Consider the following 20,172-nt stretch of genomic DNA (forward strand, 5'->3'; position numbering starts at 1 on the left):
AACCTTGACCTGGATAAGCAACATAAAATAGATGGATGAATGGATGGAGAAATCAACTTGTTAAAAAGTATCCTAATTTAACATCCACATACATCAGAGGCCTGTTACTAACAACATATCTTATTATGAACATCCATGCCCACATCAGACGAGTTAAAGGAAACTGAAATCAGTTAGACTTCATTATTAGGTTTGGCTCAAATCAGAAAACCAGTCTCTGCCTTCAGGTAAGACCTGAAAATGAACCTCTGCTGCCATCTGCTGCTTAAACCTGTCCAATGTCACCTTTTAGATTCTCATTTGACGAGCTTTTCATAAATGTTCACACATTTTAAAAAGGTTGATACATTTAAGACGTAACTACGTTTTTTTTAGTCACAGAGTTTCAATATAAACATATATATTTTTTTATCGTATAAGTAAATCGACGGAACTAATATTGGGGGCGGTGTCCTACGTCACCGGAAACGGAAGAGAATGAATGAAACACTGGTTGATATGTAACCTCACCAACAGTCTCGAGAAACACCTACATGAAGCTGCTACGAGGTCAGCGTAAATTCCCTTACATTCATGAACATATATTGTTTAAACTGTTGTCTGGTTTTATTTAGCCTATTTTATCTTGTATATTAACAGCGGGAGCTTATGTTAGCCACAGCGTTAGCGTTATTTAGCCCAAGACACCGTGTTATTATGCCAGTGTTGGAAGTTTGGTCAGTCTGCTTGTTGAGCTAATAACACATGAAGGTTTGGTTAGTGTGTGAGCCAACAATTGATTAATAAGAAGAAGGGAAAAAAATGGGATTGAATGTGCTGTCTTCATTTATGTTGTCACTTTGATGCTTAAACATTAAAAGCTATGATCAATGACTGATAATTAATTGATAATCTCTGTTTTTCTCCCACCAGATGCCCCACATTTGTCATAAAATGGGACGAATTGGCCTCCTCCGCTACATCTCTTCCCTTCCCTCCACCAGGACATGCTGCCTCCACCGGACCACCACCACCGCAGCCTCCCACCCCTGTCAGCAGAGCACCTTCCCGGGCCACAGCTGCCAGCACCATAGTAGGGGTGTGAGCACAGCACCCCTCAACCAGCACATGCAGGACCTGAGCGGCCCTGAGCAGAGACTCCTGACAAAGCTGTACGACGGGCTGGTCGGAGGACAGAGGGCGTCTCTGGCCGAGTCCATCACTTTGGTGGAGACGCAGCATCCCAGGAAGAAGGAGCTGGCCCAGGTGCTGCTGCAGAGGGTGCTGGCCTACAGGGCCGAGCAGGAGAGGCGCAATGGAGGGAAGCCGGTGGCCTTCAGAGTAGGTGTGTGGGCATGTATGAGTGAAGACAAGGTGAAGAGAGGAGTGTTTTATTTTAGGCAAACTTGGGATGCGCTTTTTGGCTGACATGGATGTTTTGTTTTTTGTTGATTATCTCTGGTGTAACTAATTCTTCTACATAGGAAAGCTGTATAGACTTAGAGAAGTCTTTTGTTATTGTTGATCAGGGCTGTACGCTTAGTTTTTTCACTAGGAGCACAGGTAATAATAATAATAATAATAATAATCATACATTTTATTTGTTGGCGCCTTTCAAGGCACTCACGGTCGCCTTACACATAGATCACAGAAAACATTAGAACAGTACAGTAGCTCCTAAATGAAAAAATCTAGGAGCACTATGACATTTCTTAAATAACACAATTTTATTATTAAATCACTATCTGCTGCACAGCTGTTGATGGCAATGACTGGATTATTAGCAAAGAAACACTCAAACAACGTACACACACAGTGCCATCATAAGGCCTACTGCTCTGTAATTTAAACACTTTGTCACACGGTGCCATCGTTAGGCCTACTGCTAACCCTTACCTATACATTCAGCACAGCCGATCGTACGGGGCAAGAAATTGTGTACAAAATAAAACAAGAAATAAGTTGTCAACTGTACTTGCAGACGACTATCTAAGGAACACGTCAACACTTGCTTACTAGTGTTTTTACTCACTAAGGCATTCATGTGATAATAATGCAAACTAAAAATTCATGAAGATACAAGTGAGGGTCAGAATTTGGTGGTGTAATGGGGAATATTCCCATGGCCCAAAAATAAGACCAGTTTTATTAATCTGTTTTTGTAACACAAAACAAAACTTTACTCATTCTTAATGTCTCCAATAGGTTTTGGTGCAGTCAGTTGCTGATTTTCTCTCTGTCGATGTCTCAGGTCTGTCTGGTCCTCCTGGAGCAGGGAAGTCGTCCTTCATTGAGGTGGTGGGGAAGATGTTGACGGGACGTGGACATAAAGTGTCAGTGCTGGCAGTTGATCCGTCCTCCTGCACCACAGGAGGTAACATCTCAGACACACTTCAGAAAGTCTATGATACTGAAGAACAGTTGCTCTACGTGAAACACGGAAAACTTATGTTGTTTTTTATGGTCTCGTTAATTAGTTAGAATGTAATGTAATGTCTTGTACTATTAACCAATCACGTTACACCCCAATGTTTTTATTTGTGCCACAACCTGAAACCATCCCTCTTGTTTCAGGGTCTCTGTTGGGGGATAAGACTCGTATGACTGAACTCTCCAGAGACATGAGCGCTTTCATCAGACCGTCACCGGCCTCTGGGACGCTTGGTGGAGTCACCAGAACGACCAACGAGGCCATCGTCCTCTGTGAAGGAGCAGGATATGACATCGTCCTTGTAGAGACTGTAGGTAAGACAGTGAGATTTTTTTGTGCTTCTCAAAGTGAATTTTTTTTTATTTATTTTTTTTTACAAAAAGTCATATTTACTCTACAGACTGAGAGATGTGTTTTTTCTGTTTAATAAAGATTACCAGTAGATTTTATTCAGACAGTTATTTGAATACAAATAGGTAATATTGCCTCAAATTGTGCATCTCAATAAGCCAAACTTGTCAGTGCTCAGAGTTTTTTACACCACTCTCAATAAGCTGCAAAATAAGATGAAAAAATAAAAAAAATCTGGAAATATATGATGAAAGTATTAAATTGAAGAATATGATGCAATATTTAATCAATCTCTCAGTTCTCAGTTTTCGATCTTAGTGCCACAGACACAGTTTGGCCATTACTAAATATTCCCCAGTGGCTTGAATCTATTCACTGTGAAGATTGTGAAAGTTATTCAAGCTTCAGAACAAATCCTGATCAAGAATCTTATTTCACGCTGATTCACTTTCATTTTTCTCTTCTTCATACATGCTACTGTAAAATCATGTACGGGTGAAACTATTAATGTTACCTTATGATGCAACATGGAACCTGGTGGCTCCTTATTGTGGGTTTTGTCTTACTTTGAGTGTCACTGTTGGTCGGAGGTGACATGTGAAATTTTGTGTGTTTGTCTTCAGGTGTGGGCCAGTCGGAGTTTGCAGTGGCCGACATGGTTGACATGTTTGTGCTGCTGATTCCACCAGCAGGGGGCGATGAACTCCAGGTTAGTGTGCAACACCAGCAGTGTCAGTGTCGTTAAAGCAGTTACAAACTGAACAAAGTTTTCTGTTTGTGTGTATCTTTGGTTGAACAATGTTCAAATGATACTAATCTGTTTTTAGAGCTGAAGTGTATAATATTCTTTGCACTTATGCTTTTTCTCGTCCTTGAGAACAATACATTATTATTGTAAATATTAATGTAAATAGATGGTAGCAGAAATAAACATGAAACATGGACATGTAATGTGATTTTTGGCACAATGTTTCATGTTGACAAAAACTATATGACAATCAATTTATTAATTACCTAAATTACTCATTAGCTACTCTCGATTATCCTAACTCATTAGGATTAATATTATGTTGATTATGGTCATTAAGCAGCTCAAGCGGCATTTGTTTTAATCATTGCAATTATATCTTAGATCAAAATGTAAAGATTTTTTGGAATACACACAAAGTCACCTACTGCTGAAAGAAAGTTTCAAGAGGTGAAAAGCACGTCTTCGAATAAGCTCAACTAACTTTTGTTGTTTTGCATTAGTCAGAAGTCGACGTCAGCGAGGGATGTATTACAGCTCCATCCATCCATCACTCAGCACAGAGATCCCTCAGTGGATCAGCTGTCTAGATCAAATTTATTTATGTTTTTTTTTTTTTTCTTCTAATGAAGTTAATTACCTCCATCTCTGATGCCAAAATCTCTGTCCAGGGTATCAAGAGGGGCATCATCGAGAGGGCAGACTTGGTGGTGGTAACAAAGTCAGATGGAGACCTGGTGGTGCCAGCCCGGAGGATCCAGACTGAGTACACCAGCGCACTCAAGCTGCTCAGGAGACAATCCAAATCCTGGAACCCCAAGGTGTGTGTGTGTGTGTGAGAGAGTGTGTGTGTGTGTGTGTGTGTGTGTGTGTGTGTGTGTGTGTGTGTGTGTGTGTGTGTGTGTGTGTGTGTGTGTGTGTGTGTGTGTGTGTGTGTGTGTGTGTGTATGTGCCCAGCTGCTTGTGCTTATTTTAACTACCAACGTAATGAGGGAGGGAGCCAAGCAGCAACAGGATAACACGTAAAAAAATGAATAAATTGCTAAGTGACTAGTGTTTAACATTTGAGCCACTGGGCTTGTGCCTGTTGCCACGTGAACCCAACAAGCCGTCCCACTGAGAGGTCAGCTGACCCAGGAGAAGGGGGGAGGGGGGGTGATGAAGTTCGTGATCATGATGACGGTGATGTCACTGCATCAGTGCTGCAGTGTCTCACTGCTCCCTGCATCATGTCCCAGCTCACCCGTCTGCGTGCCCGGCCCTCTCCTTTTGTTTCCTCAGCCCAGTGCAGCATCTGCCCCCCTCACTACCACCACCACCCCTCACCCCATCCCCCCGCTCCTGATGCTCTGAATACCCGACTGCTGTGTCATGCATTTTGCTCATTTAAAGCCTGCACACCAGTATAAACACTGATGGGCTGCTCGCGTAGTTGCTTTCTCTGTTTATTCCTACCTCTACTCTCCTTCCCTCTTCTATGTCTGTGTATTCAGCTCATGGTAACACAATCTCTGGCTTCTCTCTGACTTAGTCTCTCCCTCTCTTTTGGCTGCATTTTGTTGTCTGCCTCACTCTGCATGAAAACACGAGACATGGTTGTTCTCAATGCTGCTTTGATGTGTTTAAGTAATGTGGAAACACAACAAATAGGGCTGCAACTAACATTTTTTTGTGTCTATAATCCATTTAATCTGCTGGAGAGCTTCTCAGATAATTAACTGATTAATTGTAAAGTTGTAACCAACCTGTCAGTTTTTACAAAACTGGAAAAAGCAACAAAAGGAGTTGAATTATATTTAAACATTTAGCTAAAAAAAGAGACATCATTATAAGTCAGTATTTGAAATAGTTGGCAATTCATTTTCAGTCAGTCAAGTAATCTACCCTTTCTACTAATGATATCAAACTCCACTTCTTGTCATGTCAATGTAGAGCCGGTGTAAATGGTTACTTACTGTCCTCTGTGACACTGGATTAGCTCAGTCATGTCTGAAAAATATAAAGTTTACTTAATTTCTATTCACATCTAATCAGATGTTGGTCTTTTTATTCAAACTCACTTTTCATTGAGTTGAATTGATTATGGGAGGTTCTGTGTTGGACCTCGATCTGTATCTTGCAAGTTACCCAATTTTATGAAGTGCAATACTAGTTGATCATACACTGTACAGGTTACCAAAAAGAATATTTTCTTACTTACAACTCTAAGTAGTACATTTATCTATGTGAACTGTTTTGAAATACATCTTTGGTGGAAAGCAATTCATACATTAACTGTTAGCAGGGATCATGCATCTGTTCAGAATAACACTGGGGTGTTGTTTCTACAGTATTTTTTTAACATAATTTTGCAATGCTCTGAGCACCTCAAAACAAACAAAATTATTGATTTTTAAATTTTACTGTGTTAGAAGAAAAAAAATCCCCAATCTTCAAACTTAAACAAATAAATGCCAGGTTTTGTTTGTTCTTTCTTGTCTTCTTTTTTATTTTTATTTTTTTAATTAGCCATTTGCAGTAGATAATTGGCGAACATACTGTAGAGTACGATTACTCTCAAGTTTGATTTCCTATTTTTGCATCAGACTCGGATCCAGCCCTTGTAAAATGATTAACGTAATGATGCAATTAGAAGATTCATAATTGGCTGTTGATCACAGGCCTCCGATATTTACCAGCTTGTCACATTCAACTTTACTATTTGCCAGCTGATGACAATTTATCTCCCAGTGATACATGTAATTTCATTACACTTTAGCAGCCTGGAGATCGTAGAGAGTCTGTATGGTTTGTTTTACTTCAGCTCTAAAAAAGAGAATTAAAGGATAAACATCAGCAGACGATGAACTTTTAGTGAAGCGCTTTAGTGAGTCCTAAATGCATGTCTGATTGCCCTGACTTTTTTGTGTTCCTGTAAATCTGAGGCACTTTTCACTTCTGTGTCTGCTTTGAATTTGAATGTTACACTGAATTTCATCATGTGCTCTTGAATCTGTAGCAAGCTCTGAAAAGAGACAAAAAAAAAGAAGAACTGAGCACTAAAGTGACATTTATCCCCAGATTGCTTGTGTGAACAAGGTGTTATGTGGAGATGAAAACACACTGTTTGAAAAGTGACATGACAGCTTCTTCCAGGACGGAGGTGCATCGCCAACAAATCTTAAACATAGAAGAAACTCACACAACGAGAGACGGGTAACTCGGCTATCTCAACTGAAATTAAATTTCAGAAAAACGCTCTTTTACTATTAAACTTTAATAAATTTTTTTAACCACCCTCTGTCAAAAGCTTTACATTTTTCACAAAAATATATTTTTTTGACGCAAACCCACACAGTTTGCTTTGCAAGGAGGAAAGAACAGCATTTCTTCCATTTGTTTATTTTTTTTGCATTTCTGTTTCACAAATGGCTTCTTGCTCCCAAAATACTTTTTATTGACTGTGATGTCGGCATTATCTGTTGATACAAATGAAGATATCTTGGCAACAAATATAATTGTGCTGGGGTTAGCTTCACAGTAGACCCAGCATTAACCTACTAATAACTAACAAACCAAATAAAAAAGACACCTAAAATAGTAAAGTCACAATTAAAATCTAATGTAAAAAAAAAAAAAAATTAACAGTAACAAATAATTTAGAGTTTGGCCTTTCGCGCTAAGGGTCCTCGGCTGTGATCAGCCTGGGGGCGTCATAGTTCTGTGTTACTGTTTCACCCATCTGAGGTTTTTTATTAGCTACAGGACAGTCATTGTCCACAATACGACCTGCTTGTTGGAAAAAGAAACGCTTTAAATTCACTCATGCATCCCACACTCCCCTCCCCCTCCTCCTCCCCTACGTCCTCAGGTGGTGCGTGCCTCCTCTCACACCGGTGAGGGCATCCCAGAGCTCTGGGCCAAGATGGAGTCATACCGGGACGCCATGTTAGCCAGCGGTGAACTGCAGGGCCGACGGAGGGCCCAACAGAAAGTTTGGATGTGGAGTCTGATCCAGGAGAGCGTCCTTCTCCATTTCCAAAATCACCCCAGTGTCAGAGAGGCTCTGCCCCACCTGGAGGAGAAGGTCACCAGCGGGGCTATCTCTCCAGGCCTGGCCGCTGACCTGCTTCTGAAAGGCTTCTCTTCATCATCACCTACCTAGAAAACAGTGGGACTGGATGGATGTGTCATGGTTCATCAGGGCCACGCGGTGCCAAAAAAACACCAGGACAGGGAGAGAATATGTGACCTTGACTCTGTGGTTTGCACAAAAAGAAGCAGCCTTGCTGTTTTTTACTCTTAATTTGAAATTTAAAATACCTGAGGCAGAAGTCACCCCTTCCACAGAAGCCCAGTTTCAGCTCGCTTTAATCCAAATCAGAAGAGGCCTGACTGAGCAGACAGTTTTCACATCTCACCTTTGGCTTTCAAGACACGTTCACATTTTTGGATAGTGTCCCCTTCTTTCTTATGTAAAGACGATACTGTGTCTGTCTTCTTCTCGGACTAAAACACTAAAACCCTTATGAACAGTTTTAATGAAATCTGAACAAGACATACGAGGGATTGTACAGACCATGTTGTTCCACTTGGGAAACAGCTTGCACAACACTGATCACTTTTACAAGGGTATCTCTAGACGAAGCCGTGACTTGTTGTTCAGGCCATAAATATTGACATGACAAATTCTGCAGTGAGAGTGCGATCTGTGGTAAACAACTGTCACTGACACTCTTGCCATCAGATTGATTTGACACTTTATAACCCTAAAAGAAAAGTGTTGAGGCGAGGATAAAGTTTCAAGCAGTGTGTTTTGTACATTGACTTGTGTCTCTTGTTGAACTACCGTGGACATCGCTCTGATAACAAATATATATATATATATAATATTCTCCTGGTTCAACTGCACTTTCGAGATGGTTTTTATTCACAAATATATTTTCAGAGTGGTTCCATATATTAAAGAGATGCTGTGAATCTTAAACTGGATAAGTGAATAACATTAAATCTGTCAGTACAGTTGGCCGAGCTTACTCTCTCCTTGTGTTTGCCCACCGTATGAAAAACGGGGGGAGACTGATTAATGTAACCTCTACGAATATTAGTCCTGAGATTTGTCAAAGATGTAATGAAATGTTTTCTGTACTCCCGAGCCAGAAATGTCAGAGCAAGGTATCATCTGAATGAGTCAGCTGCCCGGATACTTGTAATTCAGACGAAACACACTTTAATATTTCCAGAAGTGCCTTCATAATGCACTGCACTTCTGCACACACCAGAGATCAAAAGACAAAGAGAAGTTACATACTCATAACTTCACTGCGGCTACTTTATTAATTTTAAACAGACTTGCTGCTGGATGCAGGGTACAGTGGGAGACTCCAGTGTCAGTAGCATACATATACACTTGTGAAATCTATGCAACAGGTATTTCTCACATGGACATCATAGTCATCGACAGCAGTGTTTTGCATAAAATACGTATGGAAACTATAACTGATTAATATAAATCTGTTTTTTGTTTTGTCAAATAATCAGTCACTAGAGCAACATCTCATGTGTTATCCACAAAATGCGACCGTTGTGAAGCACATGATTAGTTTTTGAGGAGACTGTCAAGCGTTGATTTAACTCTATTGTAATATTGTTGCACAGTCTTTAGGTACATGATAATATTAATGGTAATATTATCTCTCTATAGCCCTTAATTTCACTGCTTAGACAAAAATAAACTACAAAAATACAATAAAAAGTAATACAGATCAAATAAATAAAAAATATATAAAATGCTGGACACTAAACAATTCAAATTAGATTAGATGTCTAGGTATTTTCTTGCCAAGATTTTAAGTCACTTCACTTGATGAAGTCATACTGTGGGTGGAGCCTTTTCTGTTTAACTTGCTGGTGCTTCAGTCATGTAGAGCGTTTTGCATGCAACAGCTGAAGAGCTCTGTCCTTGGACAATTTGACATTTTAAGGCTGAGGGAGAGGGTATTTCTCCAGAATTAAATTAAGATTCAGTGACACTATCAAAGTGGTCATCCTAAACTTTTTGATTTTTGAGGCTTTTTTTTTTTTTTCCCCCAGCACAATATGAGAAATATAAATTGATTTTTTATGTGACTTTCTCCTAGAGGCAATTTGGTGCCATTATTTTATAGAGAGTTGCAAAATTTAAGAGGGTATGAAATAAAAAGGTTCGAGAAGCTCAAGGTCATCAGCAGACTGTACAGTGATGGGACTTATTATTCAGAGTATGTATATAGCGTTCATGATGTTCAGACCGTCCATCCTCTGTAGACGTGAGTTCCTCCTGTCCTCCACCACTAGAGGTCTCCCTAGGCTCACTCAGCTCTGAATTCATCATCCTAATGACTTGGTCCCTCAGTGCCAACCGGCCCTCCCCCTCATAACGCCCCCGCCTCCTGCCCTCCATCCATTCTTCATTGAGGTTGCCCAGGGTGCCAGGTCACTCGGAGGTGAGGACATCAGCAGCTGCCACTCTCCTGGAGCACAGGCTGTACTGTAGTCCTCCTCGCCCTCCGGATCGAACCCTCCTCGGCTGCTCTCGGTCCAGAAAGGAGCCAATCCTACAGTACAGTACAGTACAGTACAGGAGGGTTGAGTGTGTGACTGCACAGCTTTCAACCTCAACCCTCTCTTTGAAAATACCCTTTTTTTCAAGGTGGGGGGAATTTTTTTTTGGGGGGGGTGTATTCAATACTAATCCATGCTCGCCCTTGTTCTGTCTGCTGTGGAAACACTGAGACTGAGCCCCCCAACCGCTGGATGGGCTCCCAGGTCGCTGCTTGTTTGCTCCCGCCTGCGTACGAGAGGAAGAATGCCCCTTGAATGCAGATGGATTCATTAGGTCTGAGTAACACCCTTCTCCTCCATCATGCTGACACAAACACATACACACTGTAACTGCTCTGGCTTTGCAACAGGGAACAGTGAGTTCTGCAGCTCTGGACGCTCTCCACACACTCACACACACACACACACACAGACATGCATATACGTACACACACAGTTGTCTCCAGTGTAAACAACACCATGCGGTTTCACTAAGGAAGATTAACTCAAATGCTGCTGGATCGTGTTCGGCCATTTTAGCCTAAACACATGGCCCATCCACATGTGTTTAGCATTTCGCTGGATCTCTTGAATGTAAGCAGAGGACAGACACTGGCTCTTTGATGAGGTTTTTTCATGTTTAATGGAGGGGCTTACATTGACAGTCTTTCTTTGTGTCAGCAGTCTCAAGTCAAAATGCTTTCCTGGCTCAGGACAAAGCAAAGCGGTGCCCTCATACTGATGTAATTGCAGTCCAAAAAACTCAGCTTTTCCCCTTTTCAAAAAACCTCAAAGTCTGGAATGAGCATCGAACAATGGGTCTGCTAGAAAATGTCAGTAAACAAAACAGACATAGCGTAGCAGCACAGGCAGACATGGACGTTCTGCCTCTTGACGGCTGTGTCAGTGTTAGAGTTTGACTGTTTTCTGGTCAGATCAGAGTGTGAGGGAAGCCTGACACTGAGGGAAATGTCAGACGGGCCCTCCCACCAGGCTGATTTGGGAGCTGTGTGCATGTATGTGTGCAGTGTGACAACTGGTCATGGGCTGCTGGTCACAAAAGCCTCACCCCATCCTCGCTATGTTTGCTCCTCTCCTCGCAACACAAGCCATCACACACACACAGACACACACACGTCACACAGAAACACCCGTCTTGCTCACCTCCTACGTATCTTGTACATACATGCAAGCCATCCATCCCCTGTCATGCACACTCGCTCACATGCACCCCCCCCGACACACACACACACACACACACACACACACACACACTGCCTGCCTTGTTGGCCACCCGGCCGCTCCGACTCGGCTGGCTGCACTGCTGTCTCTCTGTAGTGACAGATGAGTGTGTGAGAAGCATTTCCTCCAGGCTCAGGGCTCACTTTCAAGACGGCTGCAAAACGATACAAGGAACCACACGCTAATGGGGTTGGAGAGCTGCAGCGAAACCCTGAGTGTGTGTGTGTGTGTGCGCTGGACGTAACACCCAACTCATTATGTTGCTCTGATGGGTCACTGTGCAGCCTCTTTATGAGGAGACCCTTATGGCGACATGTCTTATTATATCAACTGCTGAGATGGATGTTAATACCAGGCTGCGCTGTGCATGCTGCATGCTCTCTAGCCTGTAGAGTGAGGAGACGTGGTTGGTATTCAAAGTGTGTCTCATTGCATGGGCTAATTCTATTTAACCTGGTGAAGTCTGCTAGATGGTACGGTCAGAATGCCCCAGGGAGACCAGTATGTACCTCTGCTTTATTACCCACCTGAGGAGGCTCGCTCTCATGCACACTCCACTGTTTGCTATGTGTAATTTACTGGGCAGCCTGTGGGCCAGGCCTTCATCTGCAGGAAAGCGCGAATACAGCCTTGGCGCCAGTAATTGGACTTTAGAACTGATTGGGGAACTTGACTGACCCCCGGTAATGGATTTGAGTGAATAATTATTTGTAGTTATGGTTGGAAGATGATATCAGGGAGAGAGAGACCAATCCCACCAGTGTGACTCACCCCTGCCGCCAGAGCAGAACGCTGCCAGCACTCAATTAATGAAATCCAGCTGCTCAGACTCCCCACGTGTAGTGGCTGATCAAAAAAACACACAGGGGTCTGGTCAGAAAAAGGGTTATCTTCATCCAACCTTTCCCTTTCGCACAACTGGCAGCCCGTGGCCCATCACAATAGTGATTATAAAATCTTCTCCACTCCAGGTACAAGACATTAAGGTTGATAATGTCTCCATTATTTTTTAACTGCCTGTGGCAGTGCTCAGCACAGCCCATGGCAGCCATGTTAATGAGACCTCTCAAGATGGCAGGCAGCGCCTCCTCAGGACACAAAATGCAATCACTCTTAATCCAGCACTTTAATTGCTGGCCAAGCCTGCCTAAGTGAATTCAGCTGTTCCATCTCTGCAGGCGAGTGGCTGCACCTCGAGAATGCTCCGACATCATACTCGCAAAAGATAAACTGGGCTTCAAAACAAATGGGAAGTGATGCGAACTGAGGCTTATTTTTCTGGTCCGAGGGTGTCGGGACAGACGCAGAGAACTCGGGAAGCAAAAGTCAGATTTCCGCTTCTCTTCCCTCGCCGCTTGTACGCATAATTTTTTAGCTCTCTTCAGAGGCTCGAGACAGTAATATGCAGGGTGAACAGCAGCCACCTTCCTTACTTTGCTCTCTTTTATCTTCCTCTCTTTGCTCCTTGATTGACCCACTTGCTCCCACATCATTATCCTCACCACTCTCCTCACTTACATAAATTTCTCTTTCCTCTCCTTCTCACTCTCCTGCTTTCATCCTTCCACCAGTCCTCCTGTCATATGTCCCTGTCCCCCCTTTCTCCTGCTCTCCCTCCGTGTGACCCCTCATTGCCCTCTTGCCAGTCTCTATTATTTCTGGCTGCCCAGTGGCCTGGTCAGGCCGGTGCTCCGGGGCTCCAGGCAGCCCGTGTTATGACAGGTAACACTGGGCCGCACACTCTCTCCGGTAACATGTGGAGGTCAGCCTGTCATACCTGTCCACAGCTCTGCACACACGCACATGTGCGCGCACACAAATGCCACGATTCGCTGTGTATGGATAACTGCCAGACAGCCCTGGCCATAACCTCAGATTCAGCAAAAGTGAGCGATGAGGTGCAGTGGGGTAGAAATAGATCTTTCTCCGTTCTGTTCCTTTGTGCTTGCGAAACAATGTCTTTTTTTTCTAAAGGTCTTACATGATGTGTTGTTGTCTGTGCGGCCTTGGCAACCGGTAGAAATGCTGTAGCTGTTCCTGTTTAGCACAGAGGAGGAGGATTTAACTGGATAGTGGCTGTTAACTACCGCTAGACTCCTCTCTCTCCTGGCATGGCCTGTTCCACGTGTTAATGACCACTCACAGTTGCTACCCTGAGGGGACTGCAGGACAGAGTCAGCCAACATCAGACCCTCGCTGCACCTCCAAGACCATCTGCTCAAACAAGAGAAAATATGTTCCGCATGTTATTTGTCCTCTGCATCCATTGTTTTTGGCTTGTAAAAGGAGACGCCAAGTTACAATTTGTTTCATTCATAACAATTTTTAATGGGACGGGATTGCTTCAGCGCAGGGTCCAAGCTTGTTTCCCATATGTGTTTCCTGCACATGATGTCTCATTTCTATCCAGCTGCCCTCTATCAACTAGTGAATAGCCAAGTTTTGTAAGGTTCAGGGCCAGTAATGAGAACAGTCATCCTCTACCCGACCGAACAAGCTCTATCCACCCCGGACAAGATGGTAGCGCCCCAGTAGTCGATCAGCAGTTTTTGTTACCGTGGCATGTTCCTGGCTCCTCGTCTGATCCGGGGCATTGCCCCACACTACCAGGCCTGTGAGGGCCAAGGGGCCGGCATGGGTTTGTCACGCCAGGTTGACATTTCGGGGAACTTTGCCAGGACACCACGGCACATTTCGTCCTCCTGGACAAGTGGTGTGGGAGCAAATGTGTCAACTCGGGCAGATGGGCAGGCGTCAGTGCCAACCTCACTGGACCATACCGGACCGCTGGCCTGGCAACTGTCCGCCAGCCAGCCAGACGTAGCGCTTCCTGGCACATAGTGGAGGGCAGGTGTCTCCCTCTAGCAGCAAACTCTAGGAACATGTGTGACTACATACAGTCTCTGTGCCTGTCTGCGTGAGAAAACAAAAAACAATCAGACCATATTCTGCAACATGAGTGTGTTTATGTAACAGTGTAGAAGTTCAGGACCACCCAAAACTAAAATTAATCATTTTACCAGACTGTCCTAAGAAAGCATGAAAAAGTCAAAAACAAACCTGAACTAAAGTCAAACCACTGCACCTTTATTTTATGAGTCTACTATACTGGATTGAAATGTAGTTCAAAACAAGCCTGAGGGAAAACATGACTGCTGTATCCTCACTTTCCCTCTTTACTTTGTATAATATCTTACATATAGTATTGTAGTGAGTGTGAGTGTATGTGTACAACACCACACTGTCAAGAAAAGGACAAAAGATAAATCACAACTTTAATTTTATAAAATCGGTTTAGGCATGATCAAATGGACATGAAAAAAGGAAAAAAGGTCAAATTTTAAGTTTGTTTCCAAGATGTCCAAATATTTCCCATTCAAATTTATTTCCTTATAATCATGACACTTTTTTTCATTTTGTTAAGAATCACGTGGATTTATAGAAGATTTTAGCTTTTGATTTTGTCATGTGTAATATTAAAAACAACACTTCAACCTGATTAGATTCTTATATTTTAATATTGACATACATGGACTTCCACAGGTCGTGTGTGTCCTGTTTTTTAGTGCATGTCTGCTGTACTGAGAGGAGCAATGAATCTGTCAATTCAGGGAAACTAGAAAAAAGAACAACAACAAAAAAACAGGCCTAAGCTTTTGTTAGATTAAGTCTCAAAGTTGATTTGTGGGTGTATGTATACATTTGTTCGGATGTGTGCATATATTTCATACAATTTCATTATCTGTGGTAGCATGCACCTGTGCTTATGTAGGGGCTAAGTCTGTGTTGTGCTGCACATCTCAGCCGGGCCTGCTACGAGGGAGGGCCATTAATCTTAGCTAAATCAAATAAATCAAGTGCACTTTAGAAAAGAGCTGTCAGTGTAATTGTTGTGATAGCCATTCCCCAGCTACTCCAGGGGGAGCTCTATTGAAAATTGTGCCAGGGAATGCACACTCACCGCCATCCAAAAGATGCAAGGGCTCTAAGAAAAGATACAGCTGAGGCTGCCCTCTGAATGAAGACATCTGAAGCTTCCCAGTAACGTGATGAGCACTGCTGAGAGTGATGAGATTGAAGTTTGCAGCCATGTTTTTTTTTGTTTTTTGTTTTTTAAACCACTGAGTCAATCATAGTGGGACGCTTGAACAAGGCCACAGCAGTCTAGTGGGCCTGTCTTTGTGTTTGATCCTACCCAATGTTAAATGTGACCAAAACGCCCCTAATGCTCTGCTTTGCGGTTGGCACTGCCGTTCTGCGATTTTGCTGAAGGGGAAAGCCACTGTGGTGTTCAAACATCAAACCTAATCTTCAGCTCCATCCTGTACGTCTGTGCAGAAAGAGCACAGTTTGGTATTTACATTTAAAAGAATGCTAAGCCCTTTCAAGGAAACCATATTGGTGGTTGCAGGGATGAGACAGAAGAGATAATGGGGATGGAAAGAGCAGCATGTGAAAAGGCTGTGCTGCCCTCGGCTTCCCTCTCAACCAATGAGGGTTAAATGACTATCTGGGCACCTTGGCAACCATTTCTGTGCTGCTTCTTCTTCCTGTAATTTGACCGTGAACTGGATGAACAGGCTTTTACTCATCAGTCAAACATGCATTTAGTTTTCTATCAAAAATAACCAATCAGGTTGACCTCACTGGAGCAATTTGTTGTTTCTGCTTCAGACCTTTGATTTTTCTTTTTTTAACCTTTTTATTGTTTACTTTAAAGGGGACCTATTATGCTTTTCCAGCTTTTCAGACTTATATGTTTAAAATGTAGGATACTGGTTCTAGAGGACGTGGAAGTGCCATATCATGAGGTTTATGCATTTGGAGGTGAGCCCTGTGAGATGTTTTGGATGGCTCTGCACCTGTGTTTTACTGTCTTTTTTTAACATTGAAGTCCCGTTGACATCAATGCGTGCTGGACTCCCCTACATTGCCATGCCGAGGTACCCTGCCCCCTCCTCCCCTGCTCTGCTGTGGCTGTTTTCGAAACCACATACTCCGTACTACCTATATTTCCTGCTGTAGCGATGTCATTACGTCACTTTAAGTTTTAATATTTTTTCATGCAAGAAAGTAACTGTTTACATCCCCAATGTGCGGTTAGTTTAAATGGCGGCTGTTTAGAAGTTTGCTCTGACGTTTTTCGGAGAAGTGAAGCTCCACCTGTGGGAGCGGTGACCGGGACCAGCGGGTCATCACAGAGGCAGTGTAGCCGATGTCAATCTGGCCCTCTGGTTTGTGTGTCTCGGTACGGACTGCCCCAGGTTGGGTTCGAACCCTGCACGGCAGGCGACGATGCAAACCGTTTTGCCAAGAGCTCAATGAATGCTTGGCAGCCGGTTTGCACGTCCTTTATGGGTGAGTGAGTGCACCTCCGTTACAGCAGCAACCTGGTCTCCTGAAGTGACCGGCCAGTGAACCTGCGTCGTCATCCCGGAGGAGAAAACGATCGCTAATTAACTTACCCGCAGGTGTTTAGAGGTTTACCACCGGCTGGTTAAATTCTTTTTAGGAAATAAATGCTGGTCTCATAACAATTGTACAGTCACATTAGTTTGTTTGAATGAAAAGTGAAACTTCATGTGTGTATTGGACAGAAGAGCAGCGCTGCCTTGGGGCTCTGTAGTCTACGTACAGAAATCACCACATTTCCATCAATAAATAAATGTTTTACAATGAACTGATCAGTCTGCATTAAATTAAATTAAATTAAGTTATATAACATGGTTACGGTACACAGCTAAGATACTTCACTACTGTAAAATTGAGCGTAGCGTTAGTTCTGGCAGGCCACGACGTCAAGCTCTAACTGCATAGCTGTCATCGCCGGCGCAGATCAGCTGATGGCTCAGCTGACTCTGCGTGTCTGCTCCCTATTGGGAAATTGCATTCAGAGCGGGGTATTTAAACTGCTCTCGCCCGACCCTCCTTCCTGCTTCCTCTGCTGCTGGCACTTTCGCAACCCACCTCCACCCCAGCTCCTCCTGTCATTGTATTCATGTTGGTTGCTCTGCTCTGTCTGGGTTTTCTTTGCTGCTGCGCTCCCTGCTTATGCCGTTCATGATGGCTCGTGAAGGGCAGGAAGGTGCTCTTCCTGCCTCAGGCTTTCCACGCAAGCGCGTGGAAGAGCAGGGGGTCCCAGAACAGTATCATACCGCCAAATAAAACTGTGCAAGTAAAATAAAGATTATTTTGACAAAAGTGGTCCTGACTGAACTGTCTTTGTAAGGGTTAGAGGTCATGGGCGCATTGCATTGTGGGATACAGTACACAATGTAGACAGGTCAAATGCATACTGGAGATATTTTCCAAATCAGTACGACATCCGGGAATGTTTTGCATACTGCAGATTTTGCTTTTGTTTGCATACTGCATACTACATACTGCATTTTGGCTAAATCAATATGTACTAGCTATACAGTGTGTGGTTCAAACACACGTCTCATATGTATTTTCCGGCAGCCATGTTTCTCCCAGGATTCTTGGTAGCCATTGTCATACATGTAGTAATGCAATGCAGAGGCAGTGACTCATTTGCATTTAAAGGGACAGGCACTGAAACCGACCGTTTTGCACAGGGCTGTTTTGAGAGGATGAACAGAGAGCTGTGATGTTTGATCTTTGGGGTATTTTTACCGAAGCATGTCACAGACATGTCTTTAAGACACTCAGGAACTATTTTAATCTGTGGAAAAAAAGCATAATAGGTCCCCTTTAATAGAAACATAATCTCCCACAACTTAATTACAAATATTACTCCTTCCAGCAGATGGTGCCAAACTGTGTGTGTTTGTGTACAAAAGTGGGCGTCTGTGTAAGTGTTAAAGTCTTGAAAGAACAGTCATGACTGATGAAGACAGCCCCCTGTCACTCACCTTAACATCAGATGTTGGGTAACCAGCGGACAAAACTGTTTTAGATAAAAACACTCTTGTATATTCACTGAAGGTCTCAGCAAAATGTATTGAGATCACAAGTACAGCCGTTATTTGTGCAGATGAAGGGTCAGCGCAGCAGAAGGCCCATATCCCTATTTATAAATGCAACCTATTTTGTTGAGGAGACACAGTACAGCAATAAGCCTCCATCCGAAACAAAACCCCAGCTACACGCAGGAGAGAAACAAAGTGAAAGTAACATGAAAGGTTAGAAAACGGTGAGGGGAAAAAAAAGATGAAAAGACATGGATGGATGCGATCTCTGTTAATTTGTTTGACCCACTCTCTTCACAAATGAGAATGGATGGAGGGATTCCTGATGCCCTGATTGGAAGATGGATGAGTGTGCAGCTATGGCTTTAATTGATTGAAGACAGGAATTCAGTTAGGGATAATTGAATCATGGAAATCATTAAAAGCTCAAGTGCATGAGATAATTAGGAGAGCTAACCAGGTTGTAATCAACCCTCAGTGCAAATCTTTAAGATACAGACTAAAAGGAGCTTATTATCCAGCAAGACTTAAGGTTTCACGACATTTGGAGTAAAACTTCAAAACCTTTCTTTTTTTTTTTACATAAAAGCACATTTATGTGCTTTGAAGCTGCTTTTTTTTGGGGGGGGGGGCACTCAGATCATGTTTATTAATAAATGACTGCTCTGTTTTAATATTTCCGTTTACTTTTGGCTAATTGGTCTCTAGGCCAGTTTTCTCCGCTACAGATTCCTGGGGTCAGCCGGGGGTCAGCGTTCTACTTCATTACTCCGTCCAGGGGAATGAGGAGCCTGATTAGTTTGGGCTTGACCTTGGGCTATTCTGTTAAGCTCTCTCCAGCTAAATCTCCTCACTTCAAATCTCTGCAGACCCAAATCATTGAAATCATTGCGGTTTAAAAAACAAAACAAAAAAAAACCCCAACAACACAACAACAACAAGTGTGCGCGAGTTGATATTTCACCTATAGTCAGATTTGAGCAGGGAGATTTTACTTTTGCAACATGGGTGGGCTGTATTTTAGGTTCGGTGTCACAGGAGATGTGAATGAAGCGCAGCACCGACTGTTACCAATAGAAACCGAGTAACCTATGGCTGGTGACTGTCATAGAATGCCATGGTAACAGTGGAGCCTAACAACAGGGGAGTTGGCTTGTGTCCTATCTATTTCAAAGACATGATCATACTTAAGTAGAGTTGCTCTCCCTCTGCCCATTACCATCCTCCTTCCTCCTCCTCCTTCTCCCTCCTGTAATGTGTTTGTCATCCAGTTGGAGTGGCAAAGCACTGGCTTTATATTTGAGGCGTCAGCCAGCAGGGGGGTATGATCTGTCCCCCCTGCTGATTCAGACTGCCCTAAGTCTGGATATGCCAGGTAATCCCTCCTCCCGCTCCCCCCCAAAAAACGCCCCCCACAGTGCTTCCTGAATCAGATTGCTGCTGACCCCCACTGAGTGATGTCTCACCCAGGAGAATGGGGAACAGGCACAGCGGGGGAGCGGGCAGGCAGTGATGCTATGCCCCTGGGCTGGGCACCAAACATGCATGTAAATACATGTCCCGCCATGCGTGTCCAGCCCAACTCGGGGCAGCGAGTGACTGACACGCTGCACAGGCCTGCAGATCTCCTCTAACTGCTGCTCTCCTAGGTCTCCCCTCCGTGGCCGATTGTCTTCCTCTCGCTTTTTCGCTCACACTCGTACGTGACATCTTTGTTTTTTTGGCTTGCACTTTGCATGTAGCAGCCTGTGCAGACTTGTACAACCTCTACACACTATTAAGGGCTGAATAAACATGGAATTTCATATTTACCGATTCATTTCGGTGCCTAATTTTTTCAAAGATGAATAGATTTACAAATCAACAAGCAGCCTCAGCGGAGCCACATTCTGCGTAGTTTTATCCCTGGCTTCAACCCATGCCAAATC

The 20,172-nt window shown here is 43.3% G+C and overlaps 1 protein-coding gene across 1 annotated transcript; it reads left to right on the forward strand.

Annotated features, from left to right (window-relative positions):
• The first annotated feature begins 457 nt into the window (after positions 1-457).
• Positions 458-8,515, forward strand: mmaa (metabolism of cobalamin associated A). The gene is made up of 7 exons (XM_085781760.1): positions 458-549; positions 913-1,324; positions 2,231-2,353; positions 2,554-2,724; positions 3,385-3,470; positions 4,181-4,330; positions 7,360-8,515. Exons 2-7 carry the CDS (start codon positions 913-915, stop codon positions 7,651-7,653), a joined length of 1,236 nt encoding a protein of 411 aa, XP_085637886.1. The 5' UTR covers positions 458-549; the 3' UTR covers positions 7,654-8,515.
• The last annotated feature ends 11,657 nt before the right edge of the window (positions 8,516-20,172 follow it).

Source organism: Trachurus japonicus, chromosome 1 (assembly GCF_045865225.1).
Source record: "Trachurus japonicus isolate A0001 chromosome 1, Traja_1.0".
NCBI classification, from domain to species: domain Eukaryota; kingdom Metazoa; phylum Chordata; class Actinopteri; order Carangiformes; family Carangidae; genus Trachurus; species Trachurus japonicus.

Excerpts from the sequence above, each read along its gene's own strand:
- mmaa (XM_085781760.1), top strand. The coding sequence starts at position 913 with ATGCCCCACATTTGTCATAAAATGGGACGAATTGGCCTCCTCCGCTAC. Across the intron at positions 2,354-2,553 it reads GTCCTCCTGCACCACAGGAG|GGTCTCTGTTGGGGGATAAG; the intron begins GTAACATCTCAG and ends CTCTTGTTTCAG. Across the intron at positions 2,725-3,384 it reads CGTCCTTGTAGAGACTGTAG|GTGTGGGCCAGTCGGAGTTT; the intron begins GTAAGACAGTGA and ends GTTTGTCTTCAG.